The following is a 20,105-nucleotide window of genomic DNA, read 5'->3' as shown; positions in this document are numbered from 1 at the left end:
AGAAGTAAACTACAAAAAAGTATGGGGGCAAAATGCAAAAAATAGCATAATTAATGAGGTGAACAGGATTATCCCTTAAATTAAAAATATTTGCAAAATTAACTCCCCTATAATTTTTTTTTTATAATCTGCTCTTTATTTTTAATGTCTACAATGATTTGATGCATGTCAGCACATATTGCTCAAGATTAATGGTAATATAATAGGGTTATATCGATACTCGGATTTTTGTTACTATTATCTTGATCAGTTTAACAGGTATTTATTTTTATTTTTATTTTAATCTTTTGGACCCTATTATGTGTCAAATGGTATTATTTAACTTTGTTATTCTTTAAACCATATTTAGGCTTAGTTTGATATTCCTGCAGTTTTTAAAAAATCAATTTTAATTATGTTGCAAAAATAATGAACTGCAGAAATAATCATGTAAGTTTTTGGTAAACTTACATAGGTGGTAACAGGGCGGGTAGGGATGGGGTCAGCCTCCACTGACCACACCCCCACCCCCCACCCCCCTGTGGGGATTTCCCTTCTTATTCCTACCTCATTTCCTATATATTAGGGAATTAAGATAGTCCTACCTCATTTCCTATATATTAAGGAGTTAAGATAGGACAGAATCTCTTTCCTCATATATAATGATTAAAAAGTATATTACTTATCATCTTTTTATTGAAAGTATTATATTGTTATTCTTATAACATGTATCATTAAATACTTCAAATAATTTTTTTTTATCACAACTATAGTACTTGGAAATTAAAAAAATAAAACTTTAGTACATGGAAAAAAAATAAAGAATTAAAAATGTTGATTTTAAGGTTGTTTAGTAAATTATCAATATAATTTGGATATAAATGATATTAACTTTTTAATAATGGTTAAAATTGGTATTTTAATTATAAATAATTAAAAAAGCTAAAATCAAAATCTCAAAAATTTGCTTTCGCTGTTCCCAAAAAACAACTGTTAAAGAACATAGATTCTTATAAAATCAAAATTTAAAAATTTTACCAAACACTTGAGGTATCTTTAAATCCTTTAATAATTAGTTTTGGAGTTCCAAAATTAATCACAAACAAAGTTTTAATATTTGGGTCCCTAAATAATATATATATTTTTTAACATTTTGGTTCCTAAACGTTAGTTTTTCACACATTTTAATTCTTAAATAATTTTTTAACCACCTATTGATAGTTTTGAGACATGCTTGATATAATACACATAGGTCTTATCGAGTTATATGATTTTATAATTCCATTGTTTCCTCATAATAGTAAATGTATTGCACGTCTAAAATAGCTAAAACTTTTATTAAAAATTAGTTTAAAGATCAAAATGCATTAAAAAATAAAATTTAGGAATCAAAGTACTCTGAAAAAAATTAAAGACAAAAATGCAACCATGGGCATAGTTTAGGAATTAACAGAACCAATAATCTTATTTTGTTTAGTTAATAATGCATTATTTTGTCCCGTCACTTGTAAGCAATTTTGTATATATATAGCAGCAATATTATTAGTCAATTACCATTATTGATTTCAACAAGATGTATATCTATTTATTCTTCAATTACTCACCCTGACAACAGCTTTAATATATGTTTTGAATAGTTGTCCTAAAATTTGAAAGCAATTTTCATGGCAATTCTCAAATCCTTTCAAACTAGGGTTGTCACTAAACAAATTGCTCAATAGGTGAGGCCTAATAAATCACCCAAACCCTCTATTATTACTTAAAAGGTGGGCTACTCAATAAATCACCCATGAAACTCTCACGGCGGCCTTGATAATTCATTATTACCCCGACACTTATAAGAGTTAATAATTGCTACCTATATAGTGTGTGAAAAATATCCAAGAATATATAAATTGTGGCAAATGAAAAAAAAAAAAAAAAAAAGAACAAAAAGACTAATATTACTGCTTTTATAAAGAAAACATTTCCATTTTGTTTTCCAAATTCCCTAATGATCCAAATTATAGGGGCCACAAGCATAGTAATAATACACACAAAGCCATACTACTCCTATCCTACCTTTTCGGTACAGCAAAAGCACAATATAATTAAGGAAGACAAAGGAGGTAGCAGAGAGATTAGGACCCTGACCCAAAACCTAATTAACCAAAGGACCAAGAAAATAAAATAAAATAATAAAACCTTCTAGAGCTGGTTGATTATCTCTACCAATGTACTAAAATCTCTAGTTGTGCTACCATTAGGTTGAACCGCCTCAAGAGCAAGCTTTTTCAGGACCCCCAATCTCTCCCTCATTTTCTTTCCTTCACCCAAAAATATTTGTTGCATGGCTTTTATTGCACCATTCTTTGTGATCACCCCACCTTCAACCCCTACACCTATCCCCCACACAGCCTCAACCGTCCTCATGTTCAGCTTCTGATCCCCAAAAAAAGGTCTGCAAATCATCGGCACACCGCCTCTCATGCTCTCCGATATGGAATTCCAACCGCAGTGAGTCAAAAAGGCTCCAACCGATTCATGTTCCAAAACTTGCACTTGTGGAGCCCAAGGAACAAGTTTCCCTTTCCCACTCGTTTTCTCAATGAACCCTTTGGGCAAAAACTCTTCCACATTACCTCTAAAAGACCAAAGAAATGGGAACTCACTTTCTTCTAATGCATCAGCCAAGGCTGAGATCTCATGGGGTGGTGGTGTAATTACGGAGCCGAAGCTCACATACACCACGGAATTGGGTTCGTGCTTGTTTAACCACTCTAAGCATCCATGTTCGTCTGGTTTGATTGACGATGGAGATGTTAGAGTGAAGGGCCCCACGTTGAGGAACTTTTTTAACCTTGCATTGAGCTGTTTACCAATTTCAGGGTCTAATTCTTTGAAAGAGTTTATGGCGACAGCATTTGCTTGGGGAAGTTTGTTCCCCATTTTGTGTAGTAGATCTTCGAAGGGTGATTCTGGTCGTCCCACTACGTCTACTCCTTCGGGTAAGTCTGATTTTTGGAATGCTGAAAATTCAGGAAGGAAGTCGAGCTTTTGGTCCTCCTTCCCGGATTCTGCAATAAAAAAAAAAGAGTTTAAATGACTTTTGAATATCCCACCACCCCATATATTAGAGTAGCCATTGTCATCTAAATTTATTCCATAATATGTTCGTTGATTTGAACGTGCTTCTATTTGGTTATGTTTCAAATTTATTATTGAAATTTGTTGAAAAACAAAATCTATAATTTCAAAGGAAAGATAGATCACAAATAATTTTAATTTCTTGTTATTTGGGCAGCTTAATAAATTTTTTTTTTTTCAGTTTATTAGTTTATTTTATATATTTATGCCAATTCATGTCTTGGTTAAGGCAAGACTCTCTTTACATGATAGGACGATTAATTAGATGTCATTTCTAAAATATATTTCCAATTTTCTTTATATATATATATATATATATATAGATCAAAACCCCACCCCAGCCCCAAGCCCACCAACCTTTCTAAAGGAGGAGAAAAAGATCGAAAAGGTTTTTAACAGTGTAGTAATTAAGATCATAAAAAGAAAAAAAAAATTGTGTATGTATTCAAAATATGCTTATCAAGTTTTTTTTTTTTTTTTTTTTGAGATAAATATTAAGTAGTAATTATGACTTTCCTTGCATAACGTGACGCTTAATTAAATTAGGTACCATATTAAGCCAACATTACCTTTCCCCAAAAGTCAACAAAACGAAATATGAAAATTTCTTTCCAGTGTTGCGCTATTATCGCCTTATTCCTTTGCACAGACCGTTGTAAAATTTTTAATATGATTTGTGCATTGAAATCAGGATATTAAACACCATCAGATAAAATTAAGATAATATATATATATATATATATAAGAAAAATAAAAAAATAAAATTTGTATGGAATAATTTCCAACAATGAAATAATTCTCACCGTTAGTAGCCTGCAGAGCCTGTCTGATGGCATCAGTATCCACATGAACAAGAACCGACCGTGGCGCGGCTGTCCACAGCGCAACCCACGGGACGGTCATTTTCTCAGCCATGTCTCCGGCGAACCAGAAAAACGCATCGGATATCAAGCACCCAATCTTCAAACCGGTCTCGGCCTCGACCTTCTCCACGGCCTTTGTGAAATTCTCCGGCGCCGCCTTCACAAACAGCTCCACCGGCTCCACCGGATTACCGGACGGCACGTAACCGTCCGGCAAACCATCATCCACATTGTAGGGTTTTATGTTATGAGGTCCTCCATTATAGTCCTGAGAAAAGATAATGCCACTGGATCTAGCAGTGGTCATGAACGAGAATATCACGTCGGGAACGGCCTTCGCGATCTGGCGAACGAGGCTGAGAAGAGGACCTGCGTGAGAACCGAATGGGAAAGCAAGGACGGCGATGTGTCTGGACGATGACATTGGTTTAGTTTCAAAAGAAAAGAAAAAAAATGTATGTTATTTAAGAAAGAAAGGGGAATGAGGGATTGTGTGTATATACATATATATATATATATATATGGGGAAAAACATGAAAAAAGGAGAAGAATAAGCTGTTTTTGAGGATCAGATAAAATTGATGTGATGAATAATTTGCGGATTTGTTGTTGTGAACAGTTAAATGGAAAAAATGAAGATTACTATAAGGGAGGTTGAGGGTTTCAGCAGAGCTTGCTGGGTGTGAAGAACGGTTGGTTGAGAAGATGACAGGTGACAACGGTGTGATGTGAGAGAGTATTTGGGGAGAAGATATATAGAGGAATTCTTTTGATGGGGTTAACATAGCTCCTATTTAATAAGTAATTGTCCGTATTTCCAACCATTATGGTGCAACCTCATCTAAAGATAGATATAGGAAAGAATTGATTATGTTTTAGGTAGAAAAATATTAATTATTTGGGTAGAAAATTACAAGTGACAACCATGTGATGTGAGAGACTGTTTTGGAGAAGATATATAGGCGAATTTTTTGATTGGGTTACAATAACTTCAATTTATAATAGAATGGGTGTATTTGCAATCTACAACCCCATGATGCAACCTCACTTGACCAAGATATACATTAGACTTGATTGACTATGTTTCAGAGGGGAAAATGATAATTATTTCGGGTAAAACAAATTATTGGTCGGTTGAGGAATTGAGTTTGATACTTTTTCTAGACACCTTTCGGATAAAATTCCTTCTAGTTTGTATTGTGTAAAAGAAAAAAAGTACTGAGTTGGAAACATATTATATATATATATATATATATTTTTAAATTCAGATAAAATTTTGATTATTTTTAGCATAAAAAAATGATTTAATTATATTATATTTATATTTATATATTTTAGTAAGTGTTCTTTTGATATAATTGATGAAAATATAGCTTTAATATATAGAAGTTTGTGTAATAGATCTTTTTGGAAAAAAAAAAATTTTATAAAAAACTAATAAGTATTTAATTGAAAATATAAAAATTACATTAAATACTTATTAATTTTTCTATATTTTTATTTTTTTATAATATAGTTTTTTATTTTTAAATAAAACTTTTGACAAAAAAAAAATTTCTATCATACATATACTAAATACTTAGGTATTTGGACTTATGAGTTACAATTTTTTGTCTTCTTGATCCTATTTCGATGGATGAAAAAGAAAAAAAAAAGAATACCAACTTTCAAGTTTTCTTTACTTTTTGCATTTATATCGCAAAAATGGTTAATTATGGCAATACATAATTTGAGATATCCATATTTACTGAAATTAGTCATGTCATGTATAAATAATCAATCATTCAATTACTTATAAGACTTATAGAATTTAATATTTCTGTTTTTTTAATAATTTTTTATATTTGTTTTTGTTTTAGAGTATAAATCATATATTTATATAGCATATGTTTTCAAATACATATAGAAAAGGGGGGGGGGGGGGGGGAGAATTAGTTAGCTCGATTTAGAGACCAGAATTAAGCTTGCAATATAATATTTTTTTTTTCCTTTTAGTATAGTAATTGTAATTACTTATATTAATTATTAGATTATTGTTAAAAGAAATAAATGGATTAAATATTTTTAAAAAGAGGGAAAACGATGGATAATAGTTGCCAAATGTCAAAAGTGAGCATTCATAATCCAAACACATCTGTGTACGTTAACGTTTTTTCGAATTAATTAACAAAATTTTGATACATCTTATAACTTATGAGTTATTAAATATTCTCTGTTCAGTTGCTTTTCGAACTTGGTAATTCTATGTTAAGTAAGACATTAAGTAACAAAATTTTGATACATATTATAACTTATGAGTTATTAAATATTTTCTGTTCAGTTGCTTTTCGAAATTGGTAATTCTATGTTAGGTAAGACATTTTCTTTCGTTAATTTTTATCTTTTAAATCTAAAATTCAATCAATGTTTTTAAACTTCTAACTTCATATCAACATTGTTTCTCAAAACCATAATTTCACTTCAAAAAAAATTTCTTAATGTGTAGGGCAAAGATATAGAAAGAGACGAGTGATAATTACCAATGGTGATTATTATTAACTCGTTACACAAAGGAAAATGGCATTATTTTCTGAACTAATAAAAATAAAATCAAACGAAAAGAACAATAATTAATCACACGTTCTAACAGACAAAGGTAATTGACACCAAATTATAAACAGATAAGACAATGCAAAACTTTGCATACAACGGTTTGTTAATTCGTTTTAAAATTATAACCCAACATGAAGGAAAAAGATTAATATTAATAGTTTAAAGAATTTAGTGTTGAAAATATTTTTTATTTTTTCATTTTTTAATAGCTTAAAAAATTTAATGTTAAAAATGATTTTGATTTTTTTATTTTTTAATGGGAATAATGTCGTTGAATAAGAGATGGGATTCAAAAAAGAATGTGACTTTAAATTAAATTTGAAAAAATGTTTTTTTTTTATAATTATTATGTCACAAATGATCTTAATGGTGATTATTTCATTAATGATAAATAGTAAAATTCTTTTGATGATGATATCCTATTCTTTCAAAAGTTAATTAAATTTATCCTTTATTTTTACCATTTTATATCTCCATATGCAAATAATTTTACCATTTTATAATTACTAATGTTACGTATTATTTTCTGGTCCACATGTTCAGAGAAGTAGGACTTAATGTTATGTATTATTTTTTTGGTCCACATCTCCCCAGTTTTGCCTTATCGGCCCAATGTCCGTCCCTTGCGTTCCAATTCCAAATAAAAGTACTGCCTGTCGAACCTGTAACATGCAGATGAATAATAGAGCGTCAAAGGACAGACACTACTACCATACTGGTCAGTTTGGATGCTGCAAGAGATTGTTTTAAATTTGGTCCGTAAAAATTTAAAATACTTTCAATTGTCTACCCCCCCACCACCCCCCCCCCCCCCCCCAAAAAACATGTATTAAAAGCTTTATCAGTGGAAAATACAAACCAACGAAAGATTGAATGGAAACGCTCACCTAAATGTTTTTTCACTTCTTTTCCTTTTAAAAGTAATGGTAGGCCACTCGGGCCATCTAACCCAGCCAGTAGCTAGGGGTATTCTGGGATTTTGAATGAAATGATAGAACTCATCCCAAAACAAAAATTTTGGATGGTCAATTTAGTTATCACATGATTTATAGATTTCATTCATCCAAAATAATAACATAATAAAAAAAACTACTCAATTATTATAATGAAAGTTATAGTTTCAATTTTAACAAATTTCATTGTTATTTTAGAAAATCTATGATATTAATATTTGGACTTTTTTTTTCCTCGGCAAAAGGTTTCATTAATGATCAATTAAAAAAATGAAGATTAAACACGACTTTTTGACGACATGAATTGTTATGGTTAAATCAATTTTGACTGTAACAAATAGTTTTAAACCACAACTATTAGATTTAACTACAAAAATAGACCTGTTCAAAATTATTTTTAATAATAACAGTATTAATTATCGCTAAAAACATTTAGTAACAAACACAAACTTTTAGCTACACTAAAAGTTGTAGCTGATAAGCGATATCCAGCAAAAAATTTTTTATCATTTATAAGGATTTATATTTTTTTCTTTTTCCTTTCTATTTTCACTTAACTTTTTTTTTTGTCCCTCTAATTTTTCAGAATACCAAACATAGAGTTACTGTTATATAATTTTCATTTGGTCATATAATTTGCTGTTACGAATTATTTTTTGGTCAACATGTTATGGATTTAGAAGAGCAATTGATGGCACCGATTCAGGTGATGGGTTTATGGCTTCTCCGTTGATTGAGGGTTGTACTTTAAAAACCCCCTTGGATTTCGGCAATTAAAGAAAATAAAAATGAAAAAACTATCAAAAAAGAGCACCAATATTCTCATGTGATTATATATATATATATATATATATACACAACTTATAGTCTATGTGATGATCTAACTATTACAATTTTTTCTTTTCAATTTTCAGATCATTTTAAAAGTTGAAATTAAAAAAAAAATTATTTATAGTTATTTGGTATTCTACTGAATTTATTTTATTTAAATAGATTTTTAGTATATCATTAAATTTATAAATTAAATTTTAAATTTTAATATTTAATACAATTTAAATATTAATAATAAAAAACTAATGTTAAATTGTTTCATAAAATCTACTAAGGCTAGAGACTGACGAAATCTGTAGCAAACTCACATTTGGATTAATGCAGGACTCCAGGTTGTGCATACCGCCCCACGTACTCATTAACTAATATTAATTTGTTTATTTTTTATTCCATATAACCAAATGCCTCAAATTAATTAATACACTAAAACAGAGAGGGGTTTGAATAAGTCTTTGGTTTGGAATTGACTTTAAGAAATATAATGAATCATTATTCAAATAACCCCAAAATCAGAACAGCCTATCATTTTGAACCTACTTTAATGCTTCCTCTTCAATTTTTTTTTTATTATTATTTTTGTTTTTGGGTATAACATAAAGTTCCAATATTCCTGAATGAGAGATGGATATATTCATCATAAAAAATTTGGTCGACCATTAAGATAATAATGGCCACCCAAAAATCATGAAATCTTAGAAAGCATGCATTATAAAATTTTTGAATAGTCCCCTTGAAAACCATTGTCCCACTAAAAAAACAAATGTGGCAATCATTATCGAACATGCTTGCCACCCCATCAGTATTTGACACTTTATACCCTTAACCCAAACCCCAACTACTCCAGAAAAAACCTCTCAATTATAAATATCATCACCTTCGCTTCAAAACCCATCTTCAACAACACAAAAATAGAAAAAAGGCTCATAACTTCTTCTTCTTCTTCAAATGCATACCACCATCACCACCTTCTTTGTCTTCCTCGTCCTTATCTCCGCCACAGATGCATTCACAAAGCAAAACCAGTACCTTAACCTGGCCAACCAGTTCCTGGCACCACAAAATGCTGCTCGGTCCACACTCAGAATGAAGCCGCTGGTGTGGGATCCGAGGTTGGCTCGGTATGCGCAGGGGTATGCGAACCAGAGGAGGAATGACTGCGCTTTGAAGCATTCCAAAGGACCTTACGGTGAGAACATCTTCTGGGGTAGCGGCGACGAGTGGACCCCAGCTCAGGCCGTGACTGCATGGGTTTCGGAGAGGAAATGGTACAATTACTGGTCCAATTCTTGTGCTGGGAATGAACAATGTGGCCATTATACTCAGATTGTCTGGAGATCTACTAGTAGAGTTGGGTGCGCCAGGGTCACTTGTTCTAGGGGCAAGGGTGTGTTTATCACTTGCAATTATGATCCTCCCGGGAATTATATTGGAGAAAGACCATATTGAATTTGGCTTTTTTTTTTTATTTTTATTTTTATTTTTTGCTGGAATTTATATTTAGAAAATTGGGTATGAGATATTATAAATATTTTTTTTTTTTTTTGGATAGAAACTCTGTCGAGTGGGTTTTTTTATTGATTTTATCCATATATAATGTGTTAATATGGAATTATGAGTGTGTGTGTATATATATATATATAGAAGACAATTTTCCATTTTTAATTTGAAGGGTTTATTTTCCTTTAAATGGAAGATGGATTACGGGTGCAAAAAAAATTGTTTTTGTCAAGTGTAAAATTTTAAGATATCTTATTCAGTAATTTGGAAAAAAAAGTTTGAAAAATTTTTGAAAGACCAAAATTTGATTTCAAGTAAGGTCTTAAATTGATTAAAAAAAAAAGGGGGGGGAAAAAGAAAAAAGAAAAAAAAAAAAGTGGTCCAAATCTACGAAGTTCCCTCTCAAAAACTTATGTTCTTATGTTGGATTCATACACAGGATGATCCATGATCCACATGATGTAATAGATTTTGTGAGCAAAAACTAGATACGCAATTACGCACCACTTAAATTTTGCTCTTTAAATAATAAAAAATTAATTGCACTCCCTGCAGCACAGCTCCTGCCTGAAACCCGTGTGGGACCCATCAATATCTGTGATTGAAAGAAGTCGTGCTTCTGAGAACACTGGAAATTTGTCCTTGAAATTGGGCCCCTGTTGGTTAAAAAAAGCGTGGTTATGTAGCTTCAAGAATGATTCTATGTACAGCACATCAAACTTTGAGCACCCAAACTTAACTTTGTTAGATTAGATGTGTTGTCAAATGATCATTAGTCAAAAAGAAAGACACTTATCCATGTGACTTTCGTGTTTGTTTGACCGGATTGGACAGGATTGTGTCCCAATCCGGTGTTTGGAAGAAACAAATAAAGGAGCGGATAAGTTAGCCGCTACAGTGAAATAATCCCCCGAGAGGGGGATTAAGCTAACCCGTCCTTCCCCCTGGATCAAATTTCTGTCCGGAGCTCATCGAAGGCGTTGGTGGTGTCTCTCGCGTGCCTCTGCCCAGATCAAGCTCTGTGTTCTTCTTCTTGAATCTGTGAGTTTGCCTTCTTCTTTCTCTTCTCATTGTTTGTCTGCTTCTTCTTCTTCATGTTTCAGTTTATTTCTTTTTTATTAGATATGCATATTCCTCTTTTCTGATCTGCCAGAAAAGATTTTTTATTTTTCTTTTTCTTCTTCTCTGTTCTCGTGCTTCTTCTTTTTCATCTACATTGTTCTTCCTCTTCTTTGTTCTTCTCTTCGATCTGGCATTGTTTTGTTTTTTTTTTTTTTTTTGGCCATTTTATTTCTTCTTCTTCTTCAATCTGGTAGGGCAAATCTGTAGACAAAATTTCTTCTTCTTCTTCTTCTTCTTCGTTCTTCTTCTCCTTCAATCTGGCATTGTTTTTTTTTTTTTTTTTTGCCATTTTATTTCTTCTTCTTCTTCAACCTGGGAGTACAAATGTGTAGAAAAAATTTCTTATTCTTCTTCTTCTTCTTCTTCGTTCTCTGTTCTCCTTCGATCTGGCATTGTTTTTTTTTTTTTTTGCCATTTTATTTCTTCTTCTTCTTCAATCTGGGAGTACAGATGTGTAGACAAAATTTCTTATTCTTCGTTCTGGCATTTGTTTTTTTTTTTTTTTGCCATTTTATTTCTTCTTACTAGAATCGATGTCTATTGAATTTTTTTTACGTTATGGCTGGAACTTTTCATGTTCTCTCCATTTTTGTTTTTGGAGGGGCGAATAGAAGAGGATGACATCAATGGATTTGTCCTATACAATGGATTTGTGTATTCTTCCTAAAACTACTCTTTATCTCTGACAGGATCGCATCATAGCTCGTCTCCAACAACCATATTCACTAGATTGCATTCCAGTGGAGGCAGAGTATCAGGTTGGTTTACACTAGATTAAGCATTGTAAAATCTCATAAGTCATAGGAAATTTTACTTGTTAATATTATTTCAAAAGAGAATCAGTTTATTGTGCTGTGAATATCTGTCGTATTATCTAATATAATCAGTTTATGGACTTGAGAAGTTACTCAGATTATGACTTTATCAAAGGAATGATGATAGATTAATATTTCATCTAGGTCTATTGAGAGCTATTCATAATTATCTGTTGATCTTAGAATAAAAGTTGTTTATTATCTCACTGAATGGAAAATCAGTATTCAGCTTTTTTTGTTAATAATTTTACACTGAGTGTTTTATCTGTTCTCAATTCTTGAAATGCTGAATGTTGATGCTCGTTCTTACTAAATCCCATGCTCTGAATAGCAGTAGTGTTATCTAATATAATCAGATTATGGTAGATTATGGACTTGAGAAGTTAACTTAGATTATAACATGCGAGAGGAATGATGACAGATTAATATTTCATCTAGATCTATTGAGAGTTATTCACAAATCATAATTATCTATTAATATGAGAACAATAGTAGTTTATTCATATAATAAATGTTTTGGTGGGTGCTTTAATAGACATTTCTAGGAAATGCATCTGTGGTTGGGAAGATGCAGTGGCTATGGTAGGTTGGTGACTAAGGTGGGCCATAGCCGTGGTTGCTAACTTGTCTATCATTCTCTTTTGAAAAACTGGATTCTTCAATTGACATGGCCTTGGACAGAATAGTTACGTATGGAATCACATGGGCTTGTATCCTTCCTAGTTGGTGTCTTTTGGTTGTAGGTTGGTGACTAACGTGGGCCAGTCACAATCTCTCCCCTCGGCTTAACTATTTTCTGCTGCAATATTAATATACTATTCTTCTATACTACTCCACTCTCTGACGAAATATGAAAACAAATTCTACAAAGAACTTGATATAATAAATACTGCTTTTTATTGGCTTATGAATTGATCAAGCTGATCACAAACACTTGAAGACATATAAGTTGTGAAAATTGAATTGGCGATATTATTGCGTGTAATTGATTGCCGGTACTACTAGTCCTTGTATATACAGATGTAGGATTGAATTTGGGAAGTTGAAATTGTCACATCACATGCTATGTATGGAATTGAAATTTTCATGTTTACTTTTGAGTTATTTGGAAAAAAAAAAAAAAAAGATATATTCATTTCCATATTTTACTGATCACCATTTATATTTCAATAAGAAATTAAATCTTTTAATCGCCAGCTAGCGCATGAGAATTTTTATGATTTTTTTTATTAATTAAATGTATGGTTTTTGTAAATTAATTTAATTTCACTCAATAGTTGGAGTACTTTGAAAGTTTAGAGATTGGTGCTAATTAATGTATGGTTTTTATCTTTTTTAAAACATAAAATATAAATAGGTTTTTTAAATTAAAAATAAATATTTTTTGAAACAAGGACAAAGTAATCTATTTGAAATCAAGTAAAGAAATACTTAAATAGTTTATGGAGAACTAAATTCAAACAAATGTGACCCTTAGACATGTAACTGCACCAATCCAGATAACAAATTTCTCCTCATGCATCATTGTAGTGTCTATTGGTGTTTATACCTACCATAGATAATCTATATGAGAGTAAAAATTCTAACATTTTTTCGTTTGTTTATATATAGGATAAATAATGAAAATTCCAATGTCTTTTGCACATTCGTTTGTTTATGCATAGATATGATAACCTTATTTTTACTTTTTTGTAGTGAATATGGATCGAAGAAAATTAGCGGCATTATTGATGCTTCCAAATGATAAGGCATTAGAATATTTTTGTACATGCTTTATAGTTGTCGGGTTTATGTACATGTATGTAGCAATGCGATTGAGAAATGATAGAGGTGCTAGGAATCGAATAAATAGGACTGTAGAGTTGCGTTCGTCTTTTGTAACTAGTTTGTTGGACAATGATGTTAACTGTATTAGTCAACTTAGGATGGATAGGAGAACATTTGGTATTTTATGTCAGTTATTACGCCATGATGGATATGTTAAAAGAGATGGTACTGTTACATTGGAAGAGCAAGTGTGCATATTTTTGCATATAATTGCTCATCATACAAAGAACCGTACAATTATCACTAGATTCAATAGATCGGGGGAAACAGTTAGTAGATATTTCAATTCAGTGTTGAATGGAGTGTTACGTTTACATGGGACATTGTTGAGGCATCCTGAACCTGTGTCAGATAATTGTTCGGATGATAGATGGAAAATATTTAAGGTATGTTAATCAATTAGTTTGGTTACTTTATTTAATTCGTAGATATATGTGGCAATATCTTATGTAACTAATTTTGTTTGTGACCTAGAATTGTTTGGGAGCATTAGATGGAACTTATATTAAGGTTAATGTACCCGAAATCGATAAGCCGAGATATCGAACCAGGAAGGGTGAGATGGCCACAAATGTCTTAGGTGTATGTAACCCAAATATGGAATTCATATTTGTATTACCTGGTTGGGAAGGTTCCGCTTCAGACTCAAGAGTACTTCGAGATGCATTAAGTAAGCCAAATGGATTAAAAGTACCCACCGGTAAGAGCAATCCTTAAAGTTTATATTGTAGTGGACTAACATTACGCTATCTAATAGGAGCTATTTTTCTGTGTTAGGTTATTATTATTTAGTGGATGCTGGTTACACTAATGGTGAAGGATTTCTTGCACCATATAGGGGAACAAGATATCACCTTTCCGAATGGAGAGATGGTTGTGCACCTGCAAATCATGAAGAGTATTTCAATATGAAGCATGCATCTGCTAGAAATATAATAGAAAGATGTTTTGGGGTTCTAAAAATGCGATGGGCAATTTTAAGAAGTCCATCGTTCTATCCAATTTCAACCCAAATTAAGATAATTACTGCATGTTGTTTGATACATAATCTTATTAGGAGAGAAATGGCACTTGATCCTGGAGAAGCTGAATTTGATATGAGTAACGATGCTGACATAAGTGGGGATGAAGATATTATAGGGTCAATTGGTTCTTCGGATCAATGGACTAATTGGAGAAATGAGTTAGCTAGGCATATGTTTGATGAGTGGAGAAGTCGTCGTGGTTAATAGTTGATTGTTATGATTTATATAATTTTGTAACTGTTTAATTTTATGGTGTTTGTTACATCTTTTGTATGAAGACTAAATTATATTAAATATAACATATGAGATTTTTATTATTTGTTATTAAATTCATATTTTTTATGGTATTTTTGGAATCATGGAATTTTTACATAAATAGCAATGGAAGTTGGAGGTAGCAGTAACGATAATAGGGGTGGTGACTCTAGGCGTACATGGACTCAACGAGAGGAAGAAGCTTTACTGATTATCTTAGATGAAGTTGTAGCTAGTGGGCAACGTTGTGATACAGGGTCATTTAAGCCTGGCACACTTACTATGATTGAGAGGCGATTATCTGATCTGTGTCCTAATTCGAGACTACGAGCCAATCCACATATTGAGTCGAAGATGAGAAAGTGGAAGAAGCAATATGGTATAATATATGACATGTTGAACAAAAGTGGATTTGGATGGAATGACTCTCTTAAATGCGTGGAGGTTGACAGTGAAGAAGTTTGGCAAGCATATGTGCAGGTTTTGAATATTTTTTGAAAATATATGTTAATTTCAATTTTAGTTTGTTATCTAGCATTTATTTTTTCTTAGCTAAACGTTGGCTTTTTGTATTTTAGAGTGCCCCAAGTGCAAAAGGTTGGAGAGGAAAATCTTTTCCTATTTATGAGAAGCTTGCTAATATTTTTGGGAAGGATCGGGCAACCGGACATGGAGCACAAACTCCAATTGATATGATCAATGAAATAAATCTAGACACTGCAGATGAACCAATTGATAATGTCGATTCTCCAATGTCTGTGAATCGAGGAGGTAGTGAACCATCTACACAAGTCCAAGCAAGAGGTAAACGAAAATCTAGATCGAAGGACGATGACATTGTAGCCGGGTTAGGCAATGCAGCACAGAAATTATTTGATAAATTGGCTGCAAAGTTAGAAAAATCCGAGGCTTATTATCCACAATATTTAGCTATGGAGCTTGACAGGTTAGGATTTGAGGCCAGTGATAACCTCAAAATCTCTAAGGCAATGAGATCGGATCCATCGAATATAGAGGTTTTTAAGGTTATTAAAATGGATGCGGGGAAGATTGCATATGCTCGTGACTTTTTGGATAACTAATTTAGTAAAGTAGTGGACTACATATTTCTGTTTATGTATGGGAGGATGATAATTATGAACAATTAGGTTTGAAACTTATGAACTTGTTGTATGGCGGTGGATGTTTGTTTCTAAATTTGCATGTAAGGATAATTTTATGATTATGTGTTATGTTTTAGAATATTCATATGCGCGTGATTGAGTTGATTTATTGATTTTTTAATTGTATTACTATATTATATTATAATGTATTCTTATATGCAGGAATATTAAATGGCAAGGAGAAGAGTTTATGTTGTGTTTAAAGGTAGAGAACCAGGGATATATAATTCTTGGCCTGAATGTCATCAACAAGTGCAAGGATTTAGAGATAATTTATATCAAGCATATAATACAACCCAAGAAGCTGAAATTGCATATGTTGAGTATGTAGAACAACGGATGCGGAATCGTAATGACGCAAATCTAATACGAAATACCACCACACATACACATGCTCAATTGAACAATGAATGGCGTAATGGTTTTATAGTAGGTTTTTTATTTGGATTGCTATCAACAAGTGTATTTACTTATTTGTTTTATAAGTAAATTATCCTTGTAAAATCCAATATATTTATATTTATGTAGTACTTGTTATTTGAATTGCTACATGTGAAATCTATATACATATACGTATAATTTGGATATGGATATTCTTATATTATCAACAAGTTATTAATTACATATACTGTTAATTATTTCTTTATTTGTGGATAATTATTATTTATGATTTACCATACTAAAATATTATTTTTATTGGTTTTGGAAACAATATATTTATGTAATTTATGGGTTGAAAAAATATTCAATTGTCTTATGCATACCATTAAAATATATTTATTTTTAATTAATTGTTATTTATGGTATACTTTGTCTTAAGTTAATTTTAAGCTATTTCTAAAGTTACATATTAATATTATTTGTGGATGTATACAACAAATTTTGTATATTTTGCATGTATATATAAATATATAAATGTACAACTTTAATTAGATGTAATAATTTTTTTTTAATATAATTTAACTTTTAAAATTTTTATTTTTTTAATTTAAAAATATAATTACAAAATAGTTCTATCCAGTCCAATTTGGCACCAAACATGGTACAATTAGTCCATCATTCAGTCTGGAACTATGCCAAACATAGTACTGCACTAATTATCCTATCCGATCCTATCTGATCCTATCCGATCTGGAAATATCCGGCATACCAAACGCCCCCTCAATGTCAATGTGTTCAAATTTTATTTTAAAATGATTCATGTTAACATCTCTATCTTCTCCACCTTGCTCCGCTTTAATGGTAAAAGTCTTTCCACCAAGCCAACCTGCAAAGAAGACCTCAAATGCACCGGAAGGTTGGGGGATATGGCCCCTCCGATGCTTTAAGTTAGTATTTTATGCTCGATGGAGGCATTAGGAGGGGAGCCGATAGTGGCATACCTGCTGGTTCCTCCGGTTGTGCTCCTTTTTTATAGTGTGGCATATGCAGGATGTTGTTGGGCAAACACTCGCGGTTCCATTTTGTCCAGGTTTTCCTGCTTTCTTGCTTATTAGAGATCCTTTGGATATTAAAGGGGTTGGTCATCTGCACACTCCACTCTCATCAGGGGGCAGCCTCAACGCTTGTTGACTTCGCACTGCTGAAACATTGTTCCTGGATTTCCGCTGGGCAAGGCATGCGTTGTCAAAGCTCAAGTATCAAAGTATCATATGAATGTTTGGGCTTCCTGATGAAATGGGCTCCTGCTCACTTGTTTTTCGGCCTTTTATTTGAAATCTTAGATCATTTTGGAAGTTGAGTTTTTGATGGGCTTAGGATGAGAATATGAGTGCATAACAACTCATCACGGATGAAAGACAGAAGTTGCATATTCAAAGCAAAAATACGAAGAAAATGCATAATTTCAAATTCGTTTTTTCTTTTTTTTTTCTCTTTTTTTTTAATTTGACGTTGGCTTTCAAAAGGTAAAGGTGTACTTAATTTTCTTAAAAGGTTACAAATTTTTGGTTGGTGTTTAATCGAATCTATCTTACACTACCGTTTACCTTAATTTAGATTTGGGCTGACCCGAAGGCTTAACGGTAAAATTAGGGTGAAGCCCAAATTCACGATACTTACATTTTTGTGCTTTGGACGACATAATCACATAAAAAAAAAAATTGCATTTTTTTGATAATAAAGTTTATGATATCTTTAATTTCTTGTAATACCAATATATTTTAACGGGTTAATACATGAGAAAAAATATATAGAAAACAAATATATATATATATATATATATTTTGAGACGTATGCATATATATATATATATATTTATATAGATTATTCCAAAGCCATTAAACACTTATTCTTGAATACATGTCCACAACAACACTAATACAGATTACAACGCATTATATATATATATATATATATATATGATTTTTTTATTCATAATTTATTTAACATTTAAATGCAAACAATAAGTAAATATCTAGTATTCTAGCAAACCAAACACATTGACGACGTACGGCCTACACATTTAGATGCAAATTCGTATACCCATCACCCCCAATATTATTAAATAATATATTGGAAATTAATTAATAGCGCTAATTAATTACCAATACTTAATCAATAAGGCTTTTGGCCTTCATAATTACCAACAGGATCATAGTTACAAGTCATAAAAACATCACCATCGTCACAAACGACTCGAGCACACCCAAGTATCCTGGTATCCTTCCAAACAATCTGCGTGTAATGCCCGCACATCTGACCAGCCGCGCAGCTGTTGGTCTCGTACGTGTAATACTTCTCTTCACCGCTCCAAGCATCCACCGCGTCCCTCGGAGTCCACGAGGACCCACTTCCCCAGTATATATTCTCCCCGAGCTTAAATCCGTCTTCGGGGAAAGAGTGCTGCAATTTGCAGTCGGCTTTCCTCTGTCCCGCCCACCACCTCGCGTACTTCTCAAGCTCGAAGTCCCACATCAATGGAAGTTCCCACTTGGCCGCCCTAACCAAGTTGTGGTGGAACAAGAACTCGAATGACTCCGCTATGCAGCCCCAGCACAGCTGCTTGGAAATCTTGTATATGGTTTCGTTGTCTGCTTTTTTTTGGAGATGGGTTTGTGTTTGCGGGGTTGTTTGGGAACTAGTTACAAGAAGGTTGCAAAAAGCGAGTGTTATGAAGAGAACAAAAATGGGTTTCATTTTATGAGTGAGATTAATACTTGGGTGGTGGGAATTTTGGGGCGATGTGTTCCTTTTATTTTTTCTTTGCATGGGATGGGTTATATAAGAATATGATTCTATGATTGGAGGTGTATATTGGTTCTCGTGAACAAGGGTATGTTGTGCCCGTGATCTATCTGTTGTTTGTATTAGGCACAAAATTGTGCCCACCAAAAAAAAGTATTTTCTAGAATATGATACGTGGCACACCAAATTGTGGACGCTTCTAAAAATTTTGGATGCTTTGCCACTATATTTTATAATGAGTTTTGTTATTTATTAATTACTGTGAAATATTTTTACTGTTGATATGGTGATTATCATATATCAAGGTTTACTGATGATGATCGGTGAAAAATGACAGGTTGTTTTAGAGTGAAGGACAAACAAAATAAGATCACAGAAAGTGATCATGGTTCATGAAAATTATTTCTCTTTCCTTTCCTTAAAGTGGTTATGAAATATGAATTAAGGATGGCGTTCACATCTAATCAAATTGTTAGTTACCAAAAAAAACATCTAATCGAATGATTCAAGTTTTTACTTTTTTACTTGCCATATAGTTAGGTGGTGTTCGTTTTTTCCATCTCAATCTAACTAGATATAAGTCTTAATTCTTAATATAAGTGAAGGATTACGTCTAAACTTTTTGTTTGATTTTTCATTTTTAGCATGCATTGATAAATAATAAATTTATGCGCTTTTATCTATTTAACTTTTTTATTTACACTACTTACGCTCAAATTCAACCATATGCCCATTCTCCTCCCTCTGCTTATATGGATGATGATCCTGATCCATACACCCACCAAAAGAGCTTAAATCTCTCTCTCCCTCTATAGCTAGATTCCTCACCCTCTCTCTATGGATTCACCTCTTTGCTTGCTCTATCTATATG

At 32.2% G+C, this 20,105-nt stretch overlaps 4 protein-coding genes across 4 annotated transcripts; 2 read left to right on the top strand and 2 right to left on the bottom strand.

Moving 5' to 3' along the window:
- Positions 1–1,905: 1,905 nt before the first annotated feature.
- Positions 1,906–4,696, bottom strand: LOC107412671 (flavonoid 3-O-glucosyltransferase). The gene is made up of 2 exons (XM_016020525.4): positions 3,909–4,696; positions 1,906–3,035 (listed from the first exon to the last, which is right to left on the bottom strand). Exons 1-2 carry the CDS (start codon positions 4,390–4,392, stop codon positions 2,167–2,169), a joined length of 1,353 nt encoding a protein of 450 aa, XP_015876011.3. The 5' UTR covers positions 4,393–4,696; the 3' UTR covers positions 1,906–2,166.
- Positions 4,697–9,097: 4,401 nt separating this feature from the next.
- Positions 9,098–10,153, top strand: LOC107412582 (pathogenesis-related protein PR-1). Its single transcript, XM_016020417.4, has one exon. It carries the CDS (start codon positions 9,290–9,292, stop codon positions 9,788–9,790), a length of 501 nt encoding a protein of 166 aa, XP_015875903.1. The 5' UTR covers positions 9,098–9,289; the 3' UTR covers positions 9,791–10,153.
- A 599-nt stretch (positions 10,154–10,752) lies between these two features.
- LOC112493301 (uncharacterized) lies at positions 10,753–15,967 on the top strand. Its single transcript, XM_060820242.1, has 4 exons — positions 10,753–10,882; positions 11,653–11,721; positions 15,010–15,365; positions 15,464–15,967. Exons 3-4 carry the CDS (start codon positions 15,012–15,014, stop codon positions 15,965–15,967), a joined length of 858 nt encoding a protein of 285 aa, XP_060676225.1. The 5' UTR covers positions 10,753–10,882; positions 11,653–11,721; positions 15,010–15,011.
- Positions 15,968–18,393: 2,426 nt separating this feature from the next.
- LOC107412491 (pathogenesis-related protein PR-1) lies at positions 18,394–19,266 on the bottom strand. Its single transcript, XM_016020307.4, has one exon. The coding sequence runs from the start codon at positions 19,256–19,258 to the stop codon at positions 18,605–18,607; it is 654 nt and encodes a 217-aa protein (XP_015875793.3). The 5' UTR covers positions 19,259–19,266; the 3' UTR covers positions 18,394–18,604.
- Positions 19,267–20,105: the final 839 nt, after the last annotated feature.

This window comes from Ziziphus jujuba, chromosome 1 (genome assembly GCF_031755915.1).
Source record: "Ziziphus jujuba cultivar Dongzao chromosome 1, ASM3175591v1".
NCBI lineage: Eukaryota > Viridiplantae > Streptophyta > Magnoliopsida > Rosales > Rhamnaceae > Ziziphus > Ziziphus jujuba.
The sequence above is the reverse complement of the archived record's forward strand: the minus strand, read 5'-3'. Positions and strand labels throughout refer to the sequence as shown.